Here is a 22,911-nt window from a genome sequence, read left to right on the forward strand (position 1 = left end):
TCCTTTCCATCCCCGGAGCCTAACTCCTTGAGTGTTTCCAAAGAAAGAACTTTACTGGAATTCAGAAATTATATCTTGAAAAAGTAAAAACTTAAAAAAAAATTTAAAAACTCTTCTAAGAATAAATCAATACCAAATTAAAGAAATAAAATGCACAATAGAATGATGATACCTGATCTCCCCACTCATTGATTATTGGCATATTCACATCATCAATAAAAACAGTCATCTTCTTTCCCGCAGGAGGGCCATACGTTGTACCCATTCGTTTATCCACATAGCTCTCTATTGTCCTCTGTGAAAAAAAAAAAAAAAATCAACTGAAACATCTGTGAAAATATCACCTAAAACATGGTCAATTATTTTAAAAAACAACAAAAACTGGTAACCTTTGAACTGATATGAATTATTTCTAAAAAGCCAAATTTCCCCCTTAATTCTAACAAATTCTAAAGTACCTAAATTATCTTGTATAACATTCACAAAATTTGAAAATCCAGTTTAATTTAGAAGGAAATGAAATTCTAACCAATGTGAATTTGAATGGGATGAGACTCGTCTGTCCATTTCTAAAAATTTACTTTTGTCTTCTTCTGTTGGTGACACTATGTTCCCCATTATTCAAAGTCTTGCTAATAGTTTCCCTATAACCAGCAACAAAGTTAAACAAGGCTACGGTGTGAGAAGCTTCTGAGGTCTGCACTCCGAGCTGCACAGCCCATCATGGTCTGAAGGCTGAAACTGGCTTCTGTCACCTGGCACAGCTCATACCCACTCTTTTGGGCAGATGCAGTTACACGGATTCAATTCTCATTCCCTGACACAGAGTGAACAAAGCTCACTTATGTCTTCTCTCTCATTTTTACATTCTGAGCTTAGGCAGTGCAAGAGAAGACCACGCTGCACTCTGTAAAAAACCTTCCTTGAGGCCGGGCACGGTGGCTGATGCCTGTAATCCCAGCATTTTGGGAGGCAGAGGCGGGCAGATCACGAGGTCAGGAGATCGAGACCATCCTGGCTAACACGGTGAAACCCTGTCTCTACTAAAAATACAAAAAAAATTAGCCGGGCGTGGTGGCAGATGCCAGTAGTCCCAGCTACTCGGGAGGCTGAGGCAGGACAATGGTGTGAACCCAGAAGGCGGAGCTTGCAGTGAGCCAAGATAACGCCACTGCACTCCAGCCTCGGCGACAGAGCGAGACTCCGTCTCAAAATAAATAAATAAATAAATAAATAAATAAATAAATAAATAAACAAACCTTCATTGCAGTACACAAAAAGATATTAAAACTGAAAGAACTGGGACACATTTAAAGCAGTGTGTAGAGGGAAATTTATAGCACTAAATGCCCACAAGAGAAAGCAGGAAAGATCCAAAATTGACACCCTAACATCACAACTAAAAGAACTAGAGAAGCAAGAGCAAACAAATTCAAAAGCTAGCAGAAGGCAAGAAATAACTAAGATCAGAGCAGAACTGAAAGAGACAGAGACACAAAAAACCCTTCAGAAATCAATGAATCTAGGAGCTGGTTTTTTGAAAAGATCAACAAAATTGATAGACGGCTAGCAAGATTAATAAAGAAGAAAAGAGAGAAAAATCAAATAGATGCAATAAAAAATGATAAAGGGGATATCACCACCGATCCCACAGAAATAAAAACTACCATCAGAGAATACTATAAACACCTCTACACAAATAAACTAGAAAATCTAGAAGAAATGGATAAATTCCTGGACACATACACCCTCCCAAGACTAAACCAGGAAGAAGCTGAATCTCTGAATAGACCAATAACAGGCTCTGCAATTGAGGCAATAATTAATAGCCTACCAACCAAAAAAAGTCCAGGACCAGACGGATTCACAGCCAAATTCTACCAGAGGTACGAAGAGGAGCTGTTACCATTCTTTCTGAAACTATTCCAATCAATAGAAAAAGAGGGAATCCTCCCTAACTCATTTTATGAGGCCAGCGTCATCCTGATACCAAAGCCTGGCAGAGACACAACAAAAAAACAGAGTTTTAGACCAATATCCCTGATAAACATTGATGCGAAAATCCTCAATAAAATACTGGCAAACCGAATCCAGCAGCACATCAAAAAACTTATCCACCATGATCAAGTTGGCTTCATCCCTGGGATGCAAGGCTGGTTCAACATATGCAATCAATAAATGTAATCCAGCATATAAACAGAACCAACAACAAAAACCACATGATTATCTCAATAGATGCAGAAAAGGCCTTCGACAAAATTCAACAGCCCTTCATGCTAAAAACTCTCAATAAACTAGGTATTGATGGAACGTATCTCAAAATAATAAGACTATGTATGACAAACCCACAGCCAATATCATACTGAATGGGCAAAAACTGGAAGCATTCCCTTTGAAAATGGCACAAGACAGGGATGCCTCTCTCACCACTCCTATTCAACATAGTGTTGGAAGTTCTGGCCAGGGCAATCAGGAAAGAGAAAGAAATAAAGGGTATTCCATTAGGAAATGAGGAAGCCAGATTGTCCCTGTTTGCAGATGACATGATTGTATATTTAGAAAACACCATTGTCTCAGCCCAAAATCTCCTTAAGCTGATAAGCAACTTCAGCAAAGTCTCAGGATACAAAATCAATGTGCAAAAATCACAAGCATTCCTATACACCATTAACAGACAAACAGAGAGCCAAATCATGAGTGAACTCCCATTCACAATGGCTACAAAGAGAATAAAATACCTAGGAATCCAACTTACAAGGGATGTGATGGACCTCTTCAAGGAGAACTACAAACTACTGCGCCACGAAATAAAAGAGGACACAAAAAAATGGAAGAATATTCCATGCTCATGGATAGAAGGGATCAATAGCATGAAAATGGCCATACTGCCCAAAGTAATTTATAGATTCAATGTCATCCCCATCAAGCTACCAATGACTTTCTTCACAGAATTGGAAAAAACTACTTTAAATTTCATATGGAACCAAAAAAGAGCCCACATTGCCAAGAAAATCCTAAGCCAAAAGAACAAAGCTGGAGGCATCACGCTACCTGACTTCAAACTATACTACAAGGCTACAGTAATCAAAACAGCATGGTACTGGTACCAAAACAGAGAGATAGATCAATGGAACAGAACAGAGGCCTCAGAAATAACACCACACATCTACAACCATCTGCTTTGACAAACCTGACAAAAACAAGAAATGAGGAAAGGATTCCCTATTTAATAAATGGTGCTGGGAAAACTGGCTAGCCATACATAGAAAGCTGAAACTGGATCCCTTCCTTACACCTTATACAAAAATTAATTCAAGATGGATTAAAGACTTAAATGTTAGACCTGAAACTATAAAAACCCTAGAGGAAAACTTAGGCAATACCATTCAGGATACAGGCATGGGCAAGGACTTCATAACTAAAACACCAAAAGAAATGGCAACAAAAGCCAAAATAGACAAATGGGATCTAATTAAACTAACAAGCTTCTGCACAGCAAAAGAAACTACCATCAGAGTGAACAGGCAACCTACAGAATGGGAGAAAATTTTTGCAATCTACCCATCTGAAAAAGGGCTAATATCCAGAATCTACAGAGAACTCAAACAAATTTACAAGAAAAAAAAAAACAAACAACCCCATCAATAGTGGGCAAAGGATATGGATAGACACTTCTCAAAAGAAGACATCTATGCAGCCAACAGATACATGAAAAAATGCTCATCATCACTGGTCATCAGAGAAATGCAAATCAAAACCACAATAAGATACCATCTCATGCCAATCAGAATGGCAATCATTAAAAAGTCAGGAAACAACAGATGCTGGAAAGCATGTGGAGAAATAGGAACGTTTTTACACTGTTGGTGGGAGTGTAAATTAGTTCAACCATTGTGGAAGACAGTGTGGTGATTCCTCAAGGACCTAGAACTAGAATTACCATTTGACCCAGCAATCCCATTACTGGGCATATACCAAAAGGATTATAAATCATGCTGCTATAAAGACACATGCACACGTATGTTTACTGCAGCACTATTCACAATAGCAAAGACTTGGAACCAACCCAAATGTCCATCAATGATAGACTGGATTAAGAAAATGTGGCACATATACACCATGGAATACTATGCAGCCACAAAAAAGGATGAGTTAATGTTCTTTGCGGGGACATGGACGAAGCTGGAAACCACCATTCTCAGCAAACTATCACAAGGACAGAAAAACAAACACTGCATGTTCTCACTCATAGGTGGGAATTGAACAATGAGATCACTTGCACACAGGGCGAGGAACATCACACACTGGGGCCTGTCTGGGGGTGGGGGGCTGGGGGAGGGATAGCATTAGGAGAAATACCTAATGTAAATGATGAGTTGATGGGTGCAGCAAACCAACATGGCACATGTATACCTATGTATCAAACCTGCACATTGTGCACATGTATCCTAGAACAACTTAAAGTATAATAAAATAAATAAATAAATAACTGAAAGAAGGGACACTGGAAGGGGTAGGAAGAGGATCTGAGGAGAGGACTCCAGGCTCTTGACTGGTGTTCTCATGTCCATGGTAGTGCAATGTGGCTTGGGAATCAATTGTCTTTCAAAGTGTATGCATGAGTAACCAGAGTCTGGCACTGCAAAGCAAACAGAAAGGGCTTTGAAGTTCTCAAACTCCAGAAGCTTCAAAACGCAAAAGCTCATTTCATTTTCATAACTGTAGGAATCTACTAATGCATGATTTTAAATCATGTTAAAGATGTTGTAAAAATACAGAAGAAAGTGGAGGTATGTTAAGATAAAATAAATTCTCCTTCTCTTATCCAAAAGATGTTTTATTTCATGACAAAGAACAAACCAGTTAAAAGTGAATTTTATGAACAAGATATAACCACAAAATGAGACAAAATATAAGACAAAAAAAAGCAAAACTCTATACAACTGTCCTTGAGAATCTTCACAGTAATTGCACAGTGTACATTTTCATCATGGTTTTATTTATTTTATTTATTTATTTATTTATTTATTTATTTATTTTTGAGACAGTGTCTTGCTCTGTTACCCAGGCTGGAGTGCAATGTTGGCTAACTGCAGCCTCTGCCTCCCGGGTTCAAGCGATTCTCCTGCCTCAGCCTCCCAGTAGTTGGGATTACGGGTGCGCACCACCACACCCAGCTAATTTTTGTATTTTTAGTAGAGATGGGATTTCACCATGTTGGACAAGCTAGTCTCAAACTCCTGACCTCAGGTGATCCACCTGCCTCAGCCTCCCAATGTGCTGGGATTACAGGCATGAGCCACTGTACTGTGCCTGGCCTCATCATTTTAATGAATAATAGCAAGCAATGTGAAAATTTTTCACTATTTTAAAATAGAATGAGATATAAATATATTACAACTCATTCAATTACAAAACAAATCTCCCATGACATTGTACAATAGCAAAAAGAATTTCATACCCCCCCTCACATAAATGCAAAATTGTTTGCATTTGCTAAATTTGCTCTTCTTTTCAATGAATTTAAATTCACCTCCTTATGGCCAACTAGGACTTCCAGACATTCCCATGTCTATTAATGAGAACATTTTTTGGCACATGAAGATTTTATGTATTGGGAAGCTTTATCAAGAGCTAAATGTACTAGGTGGGATAGTCAGAGTAATACAGAGTAATAGCCACACACCTATATTTTCTTCCCCTCCACTGTAACCCTAATTTTTTTGAAATGATAGGAAATCATCCCTATCACCACTAAGCTATACATGTCATAAAAGAGTTAAATTGACAAAAGCACAACAAAATAGGGAGAAAAATTAAGCAACCTGAGAACCTAGAAGTTGAGATTTCTTTCCATTTTTAGAATTGTTGCAGATTCAATAGTTACCTGAGTGTTGAAGTTTGGTAAGACCTCCTGAAGGCCTGAAACACAACGCAGGTTGGTTATGCCTTCTCTGAAATGCTTGGAACCAGAAGTGTTTTGTATATTGAATGTTTTCAGATTTGGGAATATTTGCATATACATAATGAGATATCTTCGGGATGGAACCCAAATCTAAACATAAAAGCCATTTGTGTTTCCTATATACACTTTATATATATAGCCAGGAAGTAGTTTTATATGCTATGTATGTATGTGTGTATTTATATGTTTACTTACATTTTATTTTAAAATATTTAAAATTAAATATTTCATATTTATACAATTTTGTGCATGAAACAACATTCGTGTACATTGAACAATATATGTTGGACATGCTTGCATGGGGGAATCTGGTAGTGTGCTGAAAAGATATGAAAGCTGGAGGGTGCTGGGAGGGTCTTTCTTCCCTTGGGGATGCTGAATAAACTGTGTGTTGTGCACCTGCATTTTGACTACAAGCTGTCACTTGAGGTGAGGTGTGAAATTTTTTGAGCTTGCCAATGCTCAAAAAGTTTTGGATTTTGGAGCAACCTGAATTTCAGATTTTCAGATTAGGCATGTTCCTCCTGTATTGCATGCTCTACTCCTTTGGATAGCTATCCATTTGGGGCTGTTCGAAAAAACTGTATACTTGGACATCTGATCTGTCCAAGCTGGAGGTTCCATAACATCACAAAAATAAGCATATTCAAACATAAACTCCACTTCCTTACTCAGCACAAAGTCTGCACCCCTTCGGGGTGCTCAACTCAGAAAGTGGCACCAACTACCTATTGCCCCATCCAAACATTTCCACATCTAACAACACTGAGTTTTTCTATTATAATTTCAACACCCTTTCTAAAGTATCTCTTCCTACCTAAACAACAGTAGGCCCCCATTCCATTATGTCTTTCTTTCTCACAGGGATTAATGTCATGACCCCTTAAATTGCCTTCCCTGACTGCAGTCAATCCTGGAAACTTCCTTATGACTCATACACAATGGCTATATTGCATGATTTGTAATTTTACCTAGAATTTTTTTGTCTCCCCCAAAGAAATCCGTCTAAAGAATCACGGATCATCTGCGTAGTATTCTGCCACCCACATTCCTCCCAATCTCTTTGATTGGTGTTCCCACCTCATCCACTGCTTTGCTGTTATGAACTGCGGTCCAGTTAATAAAACCAGGTAGATATGTTCACTTATTAGATTATTGCCTGTCTCCTCCACTAGAAGGTAAGGAGGGAAGGCACCTTGTCTTCCTTACTTTACTCATTATTTCATCCTCAGTGTCTAGAAGGGTGTCTGGTACTATGTGTTTGTTGTTAAATATTTTTTACATAAATAAATACAAGAAACCTGGAGTCATCTTTGACTTTTCTCACTGTCTCCTATGCCTCTCCTCCAACAACCTTGAGATGGTTTGGCTCTATGTCCCCACCCAAATCTCATGTGGAATTGTCATCCCCAATGTTGGAGGTGAGGCCTGGTGGGAGGTGACTGGATCATGGAGGTGGTTTCTAATGGTTTAGCACTATCCCCCCAGTGCTGTCTCATGAGTGAGTTCTCACAAGATCTGGTTGCTTAAAGGTGTGTAGCACCTCCACCTTTGCTCTCTCACTCCTGCTCCGGCCACGTAAGAAGTGTCTACTTCCCCTTCCAACATAACTGAAAGTTTCCTGAGGCCTCCCCAGCCATGTTTCCTGTATAGTCTGTGGAATTGTGAGACAATTAAACCTCTTTTCTTTATAAATTACCCAGTCTCAGTTCATTCTTTATAGTAGTGCAAGAACAGACTAACATAAACCTCTACTCAACCAATCACAAGTTCTGGCAGTTCCACTTCCTAACCAAGGTTGAATGCATCCTCGTTCTGTTTCCTTTCTCATTTTACCATCTTGGTCCAGCCCAACCTCCCTCCTGAGAAATGACTGCGACTGTCTCCTCTCAGGTCTCTCTGAGTGCAGCCATGTCTCTTGCATCTTGTTCTCCACTCTACAGCCAGAACGAGCTTTCTAAAGGGCAATGCAATCCTCCTCAGGACTCCAGGGGGTTCCTCGTCAGTGACTTACAGGGAACTCTATGGTACCCACTACTTACTCCTCCAGTCTCACTTCCAGACAGTCCTTCTCACTGTCTTTGTTCTGGACCCTCAGGGTCTTAGTTCATTTACATACAGTTAAAAAAAAAACCACATAGACTGTGAAGTGATGTTCACCTTATAGGCTGGCTTACAGTATTCCTTATGGGATCCTTATTTATATATTTCTAGAGTAGCCATTTCTAAGCCAAAAAAAATCTCTCAGGATTATCATTAGCCAAATTCACATTGTGAAATATTGATTTAGATGAGTGATCTTCTAAAAACGTCACTTCTGTCAATCCAGTTACTGATTTTTTTAAAAAAAAATTAAGTCTCTAGCAAGGACTTGCACTAAGGACATATACTGTTCTTTGAGAATAGACAATCACTTTACTCTGAAATTGGGGAATCGTAGTCAGCATGACAGCATCTTATGCAATTTATGAAACCTAAACAAGATTCCAATCTCATTGTCTGTCTACACACATAGGATATCATTAACCCAAGCTGTGACAGCAGCATTTTAAGACATGAAAACCAGATGGTCAGAAAACCAGGTAGGCTGAGGAATGGAGCTCCCTTCTGGCTCTTTTCTGAGCTAGAAGCCCTAAACCTAGGGACAATTCAATTACTGAATTAATTTCTTAATAGACAACTCAGCTTTTATAATTCCTAGAAATTAATATAAATAATAAACTCCCCCAAGGAATGATCAACTCTTTCATTATGCTGATTTCTGTAATCCCCTATGGAAACTAATCGGCTCCTCCTCCGGACTCCACAGTACAGCATTGAGATTCTGCCATAAGTAGCACTTATCTTGTCAACTACACTTGGTTATGCACATGTCTGTTTCCCCAACAAGACAAAGGGAGGAAAGCAACATTGGAAGGGGTATTGGAAGGATCATGTGCAGCTGAGGCGACGGTGCATTGCCTAGTTCTTAGGTACAACATTCACGCAATCGTCTTTGTGAATGAGACACAGTGCAAAATCTGCACAACCTGCAAGGTCTTACATAACAGCTCTGACTAGGCTGAAAGTCAGGAAAAACTAACTAAACTACTGCTTCTCACATTTATCAACTCTATGATTTCAGGTAAGCCACTTAATATTTCTGGGTATAATACAACCAAGAAATGAGAGTGTGTATAGATACGTAAATCATATGTACGTACATAAATATGCATATGAATATGCATATATGCATTAATGATATAATATATATGAAAGCAATTCATGAGCTTGCTACAGAGTATTATGCATTAATGATATATAATATATATGAAAGCAATTCATGAGCTTAATGTAGTATAAAATGTAAAGCTATTTTATTATTTCTATGTGTAGCTCTATACACTAGCACCTAAATCATTTTTCATGCATGTTACATACAATTAAACAGAAATATAAAATATACTTAATTTTAGGTTTTCATATGTGTGCTATTAGCTAAAACATAAAAATGGAGAGTTATGCTCTTTATTAAGAAATCTACTGCCTAATAACATCTTCCCATTTTATTGTAATTCACTAAACCAAACAAAAATAGTCTTACATTAGGAAAGTTTAAAATGCTCAATAGTACATTGTAAAAAGTAAAATATGTCAAAAATCACATGAAAATACAATAATGCATAACTGGAAGCTAAAAATAAAACAAGCGCACTAAGTGATAAACCAGCCCTTTAGATATTAATATAGATAAAGAAAGGCCATTGGAAGGAAGCATGTGGGTGCACAGCACAGCAGAGCACATGGACCCTGGTTTCCAGCTGTTTCCAGCTTAGGTTCTGCCACCAACTAAGTGAATTCAGACAATGCTTGAATCTCCTTCCACCCAAGTACATCAGTCTTAACCGTAAAACCTGACATTTTAAGAGAGCTTTATGACACAAATATACTTTCACATATTATCTCTTAGGAAACTAGTCTTCAAACTGTGCTCTGAGGAGCCAAAAGGATTTTCTGCAAACACAGGGACCCCTTGCAGGAAGAAAAGATGAGGCTGGAATGGGCTGCAGGACCCCAGCTCCAATTCCACCAAAGCAAATCCATGGTTACTTATTTTATAGATTAATCTACTGCACAAGATGTCACTTGGAAAAGTGGTTCTGGGTCCAAAAAACACTGTGGAATTTCCTTCCAGGTCTAGGAGTCTTACTTTTTAAAAAATAAAACCTATTGCTATGCAACCATTTGTAAGATGGTAGCTATATTCAAAAAACTTTATAATTATTTTTAGAAATCTTTTCAGAAATTATCTTAATTTTTGCTTTCTTCTTTTCACCTTCTTGTATTGCTTAAATTTCTACTTCTATGTATGAATTACTTTCAAAAATAATTAATATTAGTTCGGGGGGAAAAATGAGGAATCTTTCTTAAAAAACAGACTAAATTCCCTTAGCCAAAAAATGGAGTGACTGTATAATTTTTGTCCAAACTTTTGATAGTGGCAAAGGATGCTATTAATTATTAATCTGAGACAATGAAAGTAACCTGGATTGTCCGAGGCAAAAAGTGACAGTCCCCTCTACTGATGAAAGATGTGGAAGTTACATCATGATGAAAACAACCTGTGAAGTAACAGACACGTGCCCTTCATTGGACAGTGTGCCATCTTGGTAACAGCTGAGAAATGGACAGTATCTATTTTCTCATCTACAATTTCAGTTTGGTTGGGATCCAGATACGTGGGAGATGCAGAGACAAATGCTCTGCTCCATCAGCCCTGTTTAGCACGAATGACTGAAAATTACAGTGAGAAAGTTAATTACAACAGTTTGGCTAATTGAAAGCTTTCTAAAACTAATGAGTCTTGCTTAATAGAAATCCCTGATGCTCCACAGTCAAAACAGTCTCTGGCACGAAACAGAGTGGATGATCCTGTGATGCTTCTGAACAGAAAAAAGAAATAGTGATGTGTTAACTCCATCTTAACACTGAAGAACAGTGGGGAATCTGGCTAAAGCCATGTGTATCAGATAATGGGAGCCTAAGGAATACTTCACTCTTCTTCTATTTATTATATTTGAATATGGTACCACTTCTAGAAATTTATTATATGGTTTATGAATTTGTATATCAAACAACAGGTTTTCTAGATAACATATGGCTTTTTCCAGGAAATGAGTACATATTTCATGTTAAAGAGACAGAAACCACAGATCTTTAATACCTGGCAGAGATAAATGTCACAGAGTTGGTAACAAAAACGCAGTGACAAGGCCTCATTGCATAATAAAAGATTGGACTGGCCTTTGTTCCTGGCTCCTGGGATGGAGTCTTTAAACCCTGGAAATTTCCTGAGTGATAGAAAGGACTCACATGGGCCCCTCATACCACTCATGCCAACCACTCATCACCAGCCATGTGATGAGAAGGTTGAAGTTTTAAGTCACATGATATCAGTTGACCTGGGAGGGGAGCTGATGGAGATTTGAGTTCAGTCTTAAAGATCTTGGCTGGGCACAGTGACTCACGCCTGTAATCCCAGCACTTTGAGAGGCCCAGGCGGGCAGATCATGAGGTCAAGAGATCAAGACCATCCTGGACATCATGGTGAAACCCCATCTCTACTAAAAATACAAAAATTAGCGGGGTGTGGTAGCCCATGCCTATAGTCCCAGCTACTCAGAAGGCTGGGGCAGGAGAATTGCTTGAACCCAGGAGGTGGAGGTTGCAGTGAGCCAAGATCACACGACTGCACTCCAGCCTGGTGACAGAGCGAGGCTCCGTTTCAAAAAAAATAAAAAGATCTGAGTCTCATCCTATGGCCAATGATGTAATCAAGTATGCCTATGTAATAAAACCCCAATAAAAACCCAGGACACCAAGGCTCAGGTGAGTGTCCAGGTTGGTGATATACATGATATGCCTGGAAGGTAGCACATCCTGAGGACAGGGAAGGTTTGCATTTGAGACCCTCCCAAACCTTGACCTCTTTATCTTTTCTTTTGACTGACACTTATTTGTATCTTTGCAAGAAAGCTGTAATGATAAGCATAGCATTTCTCCGAGTTCTGTAAGTCATTCTAGTGAATTATGGAAACTGAGAGGGCTGAGGGAATGGCCTAATTTGTAGCCACTTGGTCAGAGGTATGGGTCTCTTGAGAACCCCTGAGCTTCTGGCTGGTGTCTGAGTGAGGGCAGTCTTGTGGGGACTCGGCCCTTAACTTCTGAAGTCTGCATTAGCTCTGCCATAGTTACAATCAGAACTACATTGTAGGCCTAAAGAGTTCATACAGTCTCATGAAGTGTGGATCATTAGAAAATCACCCCACATAATGAAAAAATATCACACTCTGATCTGATTTTTTTAAAACCTTTATCCTCAAATAATGTTATAATTATAACCTTTAAAGAGAATGTCCTCCTAAGGTAAAACTAACAAAAGCTCTTTAATTGTAAGGCGGTATTAAAGGAACACATACAATGTTAGCATCTTGCCAGCCTAGGGTAATTTAATGTGTCCTTTCCCAAACACGAAAATGCCACTGCTAAGTCACTGCAATTTGGGGTTGACCATCCATCCAGATCTGCCCACCCAGACACTATATGAATGGTATTTATTTGATAGAAAGATAGCCCATACTGGAAATCCTGTCTCCTCCAGAAGAGTATAATGAAGCTGACAGTCTTATTTAGAAGTTTAATCAATGATCTTAGTGTATTGGCACTCTGCTGTCACCAATTAAATTAAGTGATAAAAAGGCGTGATTTAACCATGCCTTCAACAAGTTTCATTGCTCTGATATTTTCATTCCAACAGCTAAAGAACAACAAAGTTCATTAAAAGCAAAGTTCTTTGGATTTGTGTTCCCCTAAAAATTTCCCTTCTATTTGCAATTTATGACATGTATCTTCTAGTGATATATTAATGTTCTAATAAAAATATGAGAGATAATTTGCAAATCACTGAAGCATGTACTGACATTTAGGATTTCCTCCTCAGTTTCAATAAGGTCTTGTACAATTTAGGACCAGGAGAAAAAGAACTATTTAAGCCACTGCAAATCTAGGTCATTCCTGGTGGTTTCATTGGGAAAAAAAAATAACGCAAACTTGAGGGTTTTTTTTTCTCTCACACTTCTGTGATACATAGAGCAAAATATTTCATATCTAAGGGTCTAAGATTTTATACCTTGTTGCAATTGAGCATGGGAGCTAGGGTGGAATGTTAAGTCGGGGAACAACAAGATTAAAGTGGCATTTTAGGAAATAAGGAGTGGAAGGTATAAAAGCTAGACTGAAAGAGAATTCAACTTGAACCAATCATAGCTGGGGATTCTTCCATGCCAATAACCTGGTATGCAATCATGCAGAAGTGGATTACCTAGAGGTAAACCAGGAGCATGAAGATAAAGAAATAGATGTGAAATGCATTTCTTTTGGTACTGTAACAGCCTTTGAGACCTGAGCAAGAGGGACGCATTAAAGATGATTACAAAGTGCCTAGCCTAAAAGAGTATTAGGAACACCTTCAGGCAAGCAGACTCTAGGGAAAGGAAGTAGGTTTAGGTGGGGAATAAATGATTTTCTTTCAGTTTTGGATTTTGCGTGTTCACAATATTTTCTACATAGATATTTTAAACCGCATTGAGGCCTATAGCACCTTATATAAGCTTTTAATGTTTCCATAATTTAAGATGTTATATTCTAACTAGGGAAACTATTGCAGTTGAATAATTGAAAGAATGGAAGACGTACGTGGGTGATTTATCATGGCTATGAAAATTCAGATGAGATTCAATCTAAGCAGAATAGTAGAGATTTGAGCCTCCAAAGTTTATCACAAACTTGGGCTTACTGAGCCATACCAAAGAGCCAGTACCTGAAACATCAGTGGGGTGGTTGCAGAAGAAAAATTCAGACTCTTGATCATGTGACATTCAGGATCATATTTTGACATAAATCCTTTAATTATTACTGTTTTGGCTGTTCCTTGTTCACCAATTAATAGCACAGCCTAAAATAGAGGGAATTGAAAAAAAAAAGAAATGAAATAAATGAGTGTGATGGGCTGAATTTGTCCCCCCAAAATTCATATGCTGAATCTTCAACCCCTAGTACCTTAAAATGTGATTCTATTTGGAGATAAGGTCTTTAAAGAGGTGACTAAGGTAAAATAAAGCTGTTGGATGCGGCTTATTCCACTCTAACTGGTGTCCTTATAAGAAGAAGAAATTTGTGGCCAGGTGTGGTAGCTCACACCTGTAATCCCAGCACTTTGGGAGGCTGAGGTAGGCGGATCACCTGAGGTCAGGAGTTCGAGACCAGCCTGGCCAACATGGTGAAACCCCATCTGTACTAAAAATACAAAAATTAGCCAGGTGTGGTGGTGTGCACCTGTAATCCCAGCTACTCGGGAGGCTGAGGCAGGAGAATTGCTTGAACCCGAGAGGCAGACGTAGCAGTGAGCCCAGATTACACTATTGCACTCTAACCTGGGTGACAGAGACTCCATCTCAAAAAAAAAAAAAAAAAAAAAAAAAAAGAAGAGGAAATTTGTATACACAAAGAAACGCCATGGGAAGACACAGTGAGAAGGCAGCCATCTACCAGCCAAGGAGAGGCGCCTCTGAAGAACCCCAGCCTGCCAACACCTTCATCCTGGACTTTCAGCCTCCAGAAGAGAGAGAAAAGAAACTGCTGTTGTTTAGGCCACCTAGGCTGTGGTATTTGGTTACAGCAGCCCTAGCAAACTAGCTCAGTGATCAAAGCAGAAGGAATCCTTTGGGGAAAAGCAAGTCAAAATTTACTTTCTGTCAACTCATACATAAGAAATAATTACTTACTTATGAATTAGAACTATTCAACTCATATTTTAGTGGGGAATAATAAAGGAATAGTAGGTTAGGTGACATTTTCGTGTATTCTAAACTGCAACATAAAACATTTTATAATAAATGCAGGATGCTTCATGTTGGCTGGGCACGGTGGCTCACGCCTGTAATCCCAGCACTTCGGGAGGCCGAGGCGGGCAGATCACGAGGTCAGGAGATCGAGACCATGCTGGCTAACATGGTGAAACCCTGTCTCTACTAATAAATACAAAAAATTAGCCGGGCATGGTGGTGGGCACCTGTAGTCCCAGCTACTCGGGAGGCTGAGGCAGGAGAATGGCGTGAACCCAGGAGGTGGAGCCTGCAGTGAGCCAAGATCGCGCCACTGCACTCCAGCCTGGGCGACAGAGTGAGACTCCGTCTCAGTAAATAACTAAATAAATAAATGCAGGATGCTTCATGTCTCCCCTTAAAATATGCTACAGTTAATAAAAATTAAAAGTCATACCTTGCCCTGTTTAGCAATGGTTTGAATTAGAAAGTCAGTCCTCACATTGTCAACATTTGGCACCAGAATAGAAGCATACTCTGGGGTGGTATCAGACGGATACAGGTATTCCTGGGTACGCGTATTCCAGTGCGTCCATGTACCTGAGGTGAACAGAGGACATTTCCATCTCCATATTAATAATTCAACTCCGAACTGTAATGAGCAGACATCCTTGAAATCTTATGAGGTCACCTTCCAAATTCTCCCCATAAAATGAAGATCATTAAAATTAGAGATCTAAGTACACAAGTATGTGTTAGCTGAGTCAAAACGTCCCAAGGAACAATTTCAAGGTGGTAAACCTAGGAAATACTAGGAAGTATTTTGGAATTTTTTAAAAATATATATTAGTTTTCAATAGCATGAAGTATGTATAAAAATACAGAACAGAGTGAGAGTAGTGTGTATCTAAAATCATTAGTCACTTTCGAATGTCTAATCTCACACTTTTCATTAGGCAAAAGATCCTAGGCCGATGCATATGTAAATAGTTAATACATTATTATACACCCACAGATATGTACTTCATTTTCTGTATAAATGTACTTTATACATTTATACATACACCAATAACCTTAAAGTATATATACATACAGAGATAGAGATATACAGCTATAGATACACACATATTTGGCAAAAATATACTTTAAACTTTGTGACTTTTATACAAATTGCTGATTATATTGAATGAGTGACAGAAATGGATCTGATTTGGTTTTTTAAATGTTTCTTAATTCATTGAAAGTTTAGTGCACAATATATTTAACAAGAGGAAAATGTGCATTTGAAATACAAAGTAGATTTTTTAAAAAGAAACCACTGTTCACTTTCTTCACACACGAACGTTTTCATATCTTACAGCCAATAATTATAAATCTCATTTAGAAAAAATATATATGGTGTAAATATTGGCCATGTAGGAAAGAACGGCCCCCATGGGTTCCGTCTGGACGGGCAGGTGTCCTCACCGTCGGGCGCCACGTAGTAGTCGAAGGCGGTGTCCCCGGGCCCCGCTGGCGGCGGCAGCTCCAGCGTCCCTGTGGGCCGAGAGCGCAGCCAGAGCTCCAGGCGGCGCCGTCCGTCCAGCTCCAGCGCCGCCCCCGCGCTCCACAGCAGCGCGAACACGAACAGCCGCCCCAGGTGAGCCCGGCTCACCTCCCCGCCTTGCTCCTGAGAAGGAAAGACACTTTTTTTTAATAACTTGATTCTGAAACCCAAACGTTGCTCTAGGGTTTCAATGGAAACAGTAAACATAGAAACAAGACACTAGTTGCCCTCCACGAACAAGGGAAAGGATGAATACAACTGGAGAACAAATGAAGAACTGATCTCTGAGAATAGCAAGCTGCCTTTAAACATAATAGGGTTGGCCGGGCACGGTGGCTCATGCCTGTACTCCCACCACTTTGGGTGGCCGAGGCGGGCGGATCATGAGGTCAGGAGATCGAGACCATCCTGGCTAACATGGTGAAACCCTGTCTCTACTAAAAATACAAAAAAAAAAAAAAAAAAAATTAGCCGAGGGTGGTGGCGGGCGCCTGTAGTCCCAGCTACCCGGGAGGCTGAGGCAGAAGAATGGCATGAACTTGGGAGGCGGAGCTTGCAGTGAGCTGAGATGGCGCTACTGCACTCCAGCCTGGGTGACAGAGCGAGACTCCATGTCAAAAAAAAAAAAAAAACAAAAAAAACAGGGTTTATCGCAGCACTGTTCACCACAGTCAAGACTTGGAGACAACCTAAGTGTCCATCAACAGATGAATGGATAAAGAAAAGTGCTACATACACACAAGGGAGTACTATTCAGCCATAAAAAAGAATGAGAGCCTGTCATTTGAACAACATGAATGGAACTGGAGGTTATTATGTTAAGTGAAATAAGCCAGACGCAGAAAAACAAACTTGGTATATTCTCATGCATTTGTGGGAGCTAAAAATTAAAACAATTGAAGTCATGGAGATAGAGTAGAAGGATGGTTACCAGAGGCTAGGAAGGGGAGTGGGGAGGGGGGAGGAAATGGGGATGATGAATGGGTGCAAAAATACACAGTGATTGCAGTCAGCAATAATTTGTTGTGCATTTTAGAGTAACTGAGGGAATCCAATTGTAATGTTCATAACACAAAGAAATGAAGAATGAGGTGATAGATGCCCCATTCACCTTGATGTGGTTATTACACATAGCATACCAGTATCAAAATATCTCATGTACCCCATAAATATGTATAACTACTATGTACCCACAAAAATTAAAAATTAAAACACGCACACAGTAATAATTTTGGGATACCTGTTGCATGACTTTGTTAACCTGCAACTAAATTCCAAATCCATGGTTAGCTGTATTTTTTGTTAAAGGGATATGAAAAAATAAGTATATATGTGGGATCCATGTTTGAAATATTCCCCCTCCCCAACAGCTCTAACCAAATCTAATTTCAAATATAGTACTCTCTGTATAGCATGGCTACATTAATAAGAGAGAAAATATAGTACTCTCTGTGCAGCATGGCTAAGTTGATAAGAGAGAATTTCTCTAGAAAGTTGAGCAATTTACCTTCAGAGGAATCAGGCCTTGAAGCATGTTAATGCTCTGTGTGATGACAAAGGTCTCCAGCACCTCCATCTTGTATTCTAAGTTCTGGATACAGAAGCGATACAAGTCCGGGAAAGACTCGGTGTACAGCTGACGAAGAATTTCTGCTTCTTGAGGTGAGCGTTTCTTAAGAAAACCCTGTCAGTTCACAGACAAGTGTATTCATGAAACTTATTAGCACACTAGGAAAATGGTCATTTGGGGACAAAAATTTTAAAAGTATCTGTTAATAATGATAATATCTAATGATTATACCACACACTATGTTCCAGGCTTTGTTACAAACTCTTCCACGTATTAATTCACTTAATCTTCAAAACAACCCTACAAGGTAAGAACTGTTATTATCCTCCTTTTACACATGAGGAAACAGAGGCCCAGGAAGTGTAGGTAGCCTGCTCAGGAGCCCACTGCAAGCAGGTGGCAAGGGCAGAATTCAGACGCAGAAAGCCTGGGCCTACATGTTCAGCTACTACACTATCCATATGCTCACAAATGGAGAAATAGTCTTCAACTCTTGATTAAAATATGCTGGGAGAAAATGAGAAGGCACATATATGGAAATAACTCAGGGGGGAAAAGTAAAGAATAAAAGATGAACAAAGGAAATCCATACACAGGTTTTTTTTTCTTTTTTTGAGACAGGATCTTACTCTGTCACTCAGGATGGAATACAGTGGCATGATCTCAGTTCACTACAACCTCCACCTCCCAGGCTCAGGTGATCCTCTGGCCTCAGCCCCTCAAGCAGCTGGGACCACAAGTGCATGCCACTACACCCAGCTAATTTTTGTAATTTTTGTCGAGACAGGGTTTTGCCATATTGCCCAGGCTAGTCTCAAACTCCTTGTCTCAAGCAATCTGCCTGCCTTGGCCTCCCAAAGCGCTGGGATTACAGGCATGAGCCACTGTGCCTGGCCCCCAGATTTTTTTTTAACAGAAAACAAAGATTTAGTACAATTAGTTGTTTCTTTTTATTTCTTCTAATTTAATTAATAAACAATGTAGAAAAATATCAAGGATATTCATGAAAATGGAGAATTTGGTCATTTGAGAAACCTAGTATTAAGAAACTGCATCTCATAAATACCACTTAACACACAGCATTTCCTTAAGATGAGGCAAGTTCTCTTAAGGTCAAGAGATCAGCTCATTCTTCACCTCAGTATTCCAAGAAACAATTAGAGACTCTGAACAGAAGCAATAAGATGTTGATTCTGAATTATTCATTAGTTCATGAATTTACCATGATTCTACCTCGACAAAAACATAACACAGCACTTTTGAGTTGATGGAACCGAAAGACGACATTCACTAGGGCAGGTAACCAGGTTGGCTCCCTGAAGCTGACAGATTGTCAGCAACACAACTTTTCAATTACTCTGCCCTCTAGTAACTCTCAGAGCTGGCCTTCCTGTTCTAAACATTTCCAATCTGATTCTTCTCATGAGTCTTGCTTTTCCTAACAATTTCCAAAAAAGAAAATGCATTATTTAAAACATATAGGATATTATGAGGTGGGTATAGCATTAAAGTAAAGGTCTTATTCAGTCTCAGTATGGACAGACTATAGCAAGAGCTTATTTTATAAATAGCAAACTCATGCATTAGCTAGTATTCCTTAGCTAGTTGTATAAAAGTATTTTTCAAAAACCTTTTTGAAATTGAAGTATTTTGGAAAAATCATATATATACATTTTCACTGGTAGTTTGCTGTACCTGTGGTTTCCAAGCCTGGCTATGTGAAAAAAAAAATGTTGTGGCACTAAAAAGAAAAAAAAAAAAAAAAAAACAATCCTGAGTTGCCTCCCAGAGATTCTAATTTGGTAAGATTGAAGTGTAACCCAATCATCTGTATTTTAAAGAATTGTCATTAGTGATTACTTTTGCAAAAACAGGGTTGCAACCCTCTGCTTTTATTCTCCTTAATGGGTGGATAATCTAATTGTGAAATCTGAAAACTTTACAACTATTTTTAGTGACACATTCAACTCTATGTCAACATCATTTTGCTATATGATTCCCTCCTTCTTCCCATCTTCATACCAAATCTAAAGCCTTTTGCAACAGAGTTGAGTAAATTCTGGAAAGACATTAGTAAAAAGTTAGGATATAACCATATAGAAATAAAAGTTTGAAAATGTAATGATATAATGTAAATAAACATCTACTTTATTTAAATTAGGAATTTAAATGTTTTCAATCAAAATCATCTCCGAAAAACTTAGGTGATGAAAGTAATCAATATAACCAACTATGTAAAACAAGATTTTTCATGTGGCTTATCTAATAAACATTCTGCCTTACATTATAATATTTACATAGCAAAATATCTAAGTATGCAAGGCATTTATTTATAATATAATTTTGATCAATATATTCTACGATATATTGCTGGTAATAAAATAATATACCTGATTATGAATTGATGAGATGTTGTCTGAAATATTATTGCCAAGTTCAAATTTGGAACTAACGTTATAACTAATGAATCTCATAAAAATTCCTTATATGCAATTTTAATAAACTGACTCCAAGTTAATGTTCTAAGATGGTCCTCCTAAACTTTATGTGAATGTGTACCTTTCAAAAATATCATGAATCCCCAGATTGATCAAATTAAATTTTACTTATTCAGTCCTCAGACACAGTTTGGCAAGACTGTTGGTTCATACAGGCCTGGCAATTACTCTACAACCCAGAGGTTGGAAATCCCAGTTCAAAAGTGATTGGAAGAGTAATGAAGAAATATGTTAGGAGCAATCAGGGTTTGAATGTCCCAGTGCATTCAAGGTATCTTCCACAAACATTAGCATAAAAATACAGTTACACTGCCATCTGCAGAAAAATTGGCACACACACTAAAAGAATGCTAAAGGATCTGTTTTCCTTTTTAATTATACAAAAGGAGGATTCAATTATACCTCAAGAATAGGACTCCAATCAAGGATAGAAGAGCTCATGAAAACCATTCCATTTCTTGAGACGGTGGCAGGAGAAGCATTGTCAATGTTATGAGGCTCGAAAATGATCTTGCAGTTTGGAGCCATGGGAATCCGATCACCATTGGCAAGGGTTAGAGTTTTGTTATCATCCAAAACAGAATTCAGATTTTCAATCCAGATGGCATCTACTGGACCATCAAGAATTATCCAGATATGTTCCCCTAGAATACCCCACCAAAGGGAAAAAAAAATACATACACTCATGCAGTGCATGTACACATAAGTTTAAAATAGCTTGAAGAACTATTATATTCGATGTAATTTTCATTAATTTTTAAATACAGTTTTGCTCCAAATGATTACCTTGTTTTATTACAAAGGATCTTCAAAGATCTTTATATAGCAGTCAAGGCCCATAATTAAATCAAAAAGTAGTTTGTTTATTGGACAAATATTCATTGAGCACCTTGCATATGTCACTGTTCTAGGGGCTGAGGATATTGTGGTAAATGAGACAATGTCCTGCTTTTGCAGAGCTTACATTCTAAGGAGTAGAGATGACAAGCAAACAAATGAAAGTTTAACATACAAAAAAACTAAGTAGAATGAGGGCATGGGGCATGGTTTAGATAAGGTGGTCGATAAGATATTCCAGGAAGAGAATGAAGTGATATAAAGATCTAGAGGTAGAATATTCCAGACAGCAAGAACAGAAAGTGCTAAGCCCCTGAAGCAGATACAGGCTTAGTGTAATACAATGGACTGAATGTTTGTGTTCCCCTAAAATATCCTCATGAACGAGATTAGTGCCCTTATAGACCTCAGAGAACTCCCTTGCCCTTCTGCAACATGGGGTACAGCAAGAAATCAGCAGACTGCAACCATGAAGAAAGCCCTCCCCAGAACCCGACCATGCTGGCTCCCTGATCTCAGACTTCCAGCCTCTGGAACTATGAGAAGTGAATGTCTATTGTTTATAAGCCACCCAGTCTCTAGCATCCCAAACTAAGGTGATCACGTTCCAGGAACAGTAAGAAGTTGAACCTGAAGGGCAAAAAGAGGAGGAAGGGGAGAGGTATATGAGGGCAGTGGGAAAGACAGAGCTATGGAACCCATTCTGGTTTGCACCTAAGTCTAAGGCATCCAACAGAGATCCTCGTAGAGTTGCTGAGTTGGGAATTCAGGAGAGAGGTCAGGGCTGGAGATTAAAATGTGAAAGTCACCAGTTCAGAGATGGGATTTAAAGCTGTGGGACTGGGTAAGTTTCTTCTAGATAAGTGTGGAGAGAGAAGAGGGCTGAAGACAGAGGCTCTGTAACCCTTAGGCTTCTGGCATGGTCTCCTGTGTTTGCTCCCCTTTCTTCCAGACTTCTCAAGGAAGCAGAAGTGGAAAAAGAGCTAGCAGGATGAGGAATCCCTGCAGCCCAGAGAAGGAAGGGTTTCAAGAAGGCAGGTGATCAACTGTGCCGAATGCTCCTCAGGGCAGTACCAGACTGAGAACTGGCAATTTGTATTTGACAAGCTGGAGGTCAGGGGTGTCCTTGATACAGCAATTTCAGAGGAACACTGGGCAAAAAACTTGACGGCAGTCATACAAGGAGATACTTGGAGGTAGAGAAAATGACAAACATCAGCAGATTGCTCAACAAGAATGTCATTGTAAATTTAGGTATTTGATTTAATAATAGCATTCCTCTTAATTTCTCAACTACTACCTTCTCTTACTCACCAACACCATGACCTGTCTTGTGGTTCTAAATTTTCTTTGCTATGCAACAACCGTGGGATAGTCTATTTAAAATAAAATGCTTTGAAAATCCTAATCAAGTTCATTCAACTAGCAATTCAAGTAAAATGGTGATCTAATCACCAGAGTCACTTTGAAAGAAAAAGCATATGTTGCCTTTTTTTAATGTGGAAAGGGGGAAAAAAAAAAACCTCTGAGCTCTTGTTCTTTTAAGTCACATTTGGTCACTGGGTCTGTGTTTACAGTGGATTAGTGGAACAAATCAGGAATAAAATTCAATTTATTTCCAGTAGAACAAAAAC

The 22,911-nt window shown here is 38.8% G+C and overlaps 1 protein-coding gene across 3 annotated transcripts in view; it reads right to left on the bottom strand.

Moving 5' to 3' along the window:
• Positions 1–22,911, bottom strand: part of DNAH5 (dynein axonemal heavy chain 5) — a 327,271-nt gene that overhangs the window by 103,610 nt on the left and 200,750 nt on the right. For all 3 annotated transcript variants that reach the window (XM_016952957.4, XM_016952956.4, XM_054684178.2), the window contains exons 43-48: positions 20,843–21,084; positions 17,880–18,056; positions 16,294–16,495; positions 15,284–15,426; positions 13,824–13,958; positions 173–295 (exon numbers count right to left, since the gene is read on the bottom strand). In XM_016952957.4, coding sequence (XP_016808446.4) covers positions 173–295; positions 13,824–13,958; positions 15,284–15,426; positions 16,294–16,495; positions 17,880–18,056; positions 20,843–21,084 — 1,022 coding nt within the window. The remainder of the gene's footprint in view (positions 1–172; positions 296–13,823; positions 13,959–15,283; positions 15,427–16,293; positions 16,496–17,879; positions 18,057–20,842; positions 21,085–22,911) is intronic.

The sequence above is a fragment of the Pan troglodytes genome, chromosome 4, assembly GCF_028858775.2.
Source record: "Pan troglodytes isolate AG18354 chromosome 4, NHGRI_mPanTro3-v2.0_pri, whole genome shotgun sequence".
NCBI classification, from domain to species: Eukaryota; Metazoa; Chordata; class Mammalia; order Primates; family Hominidae; genus Pan; species Pan troglodytes.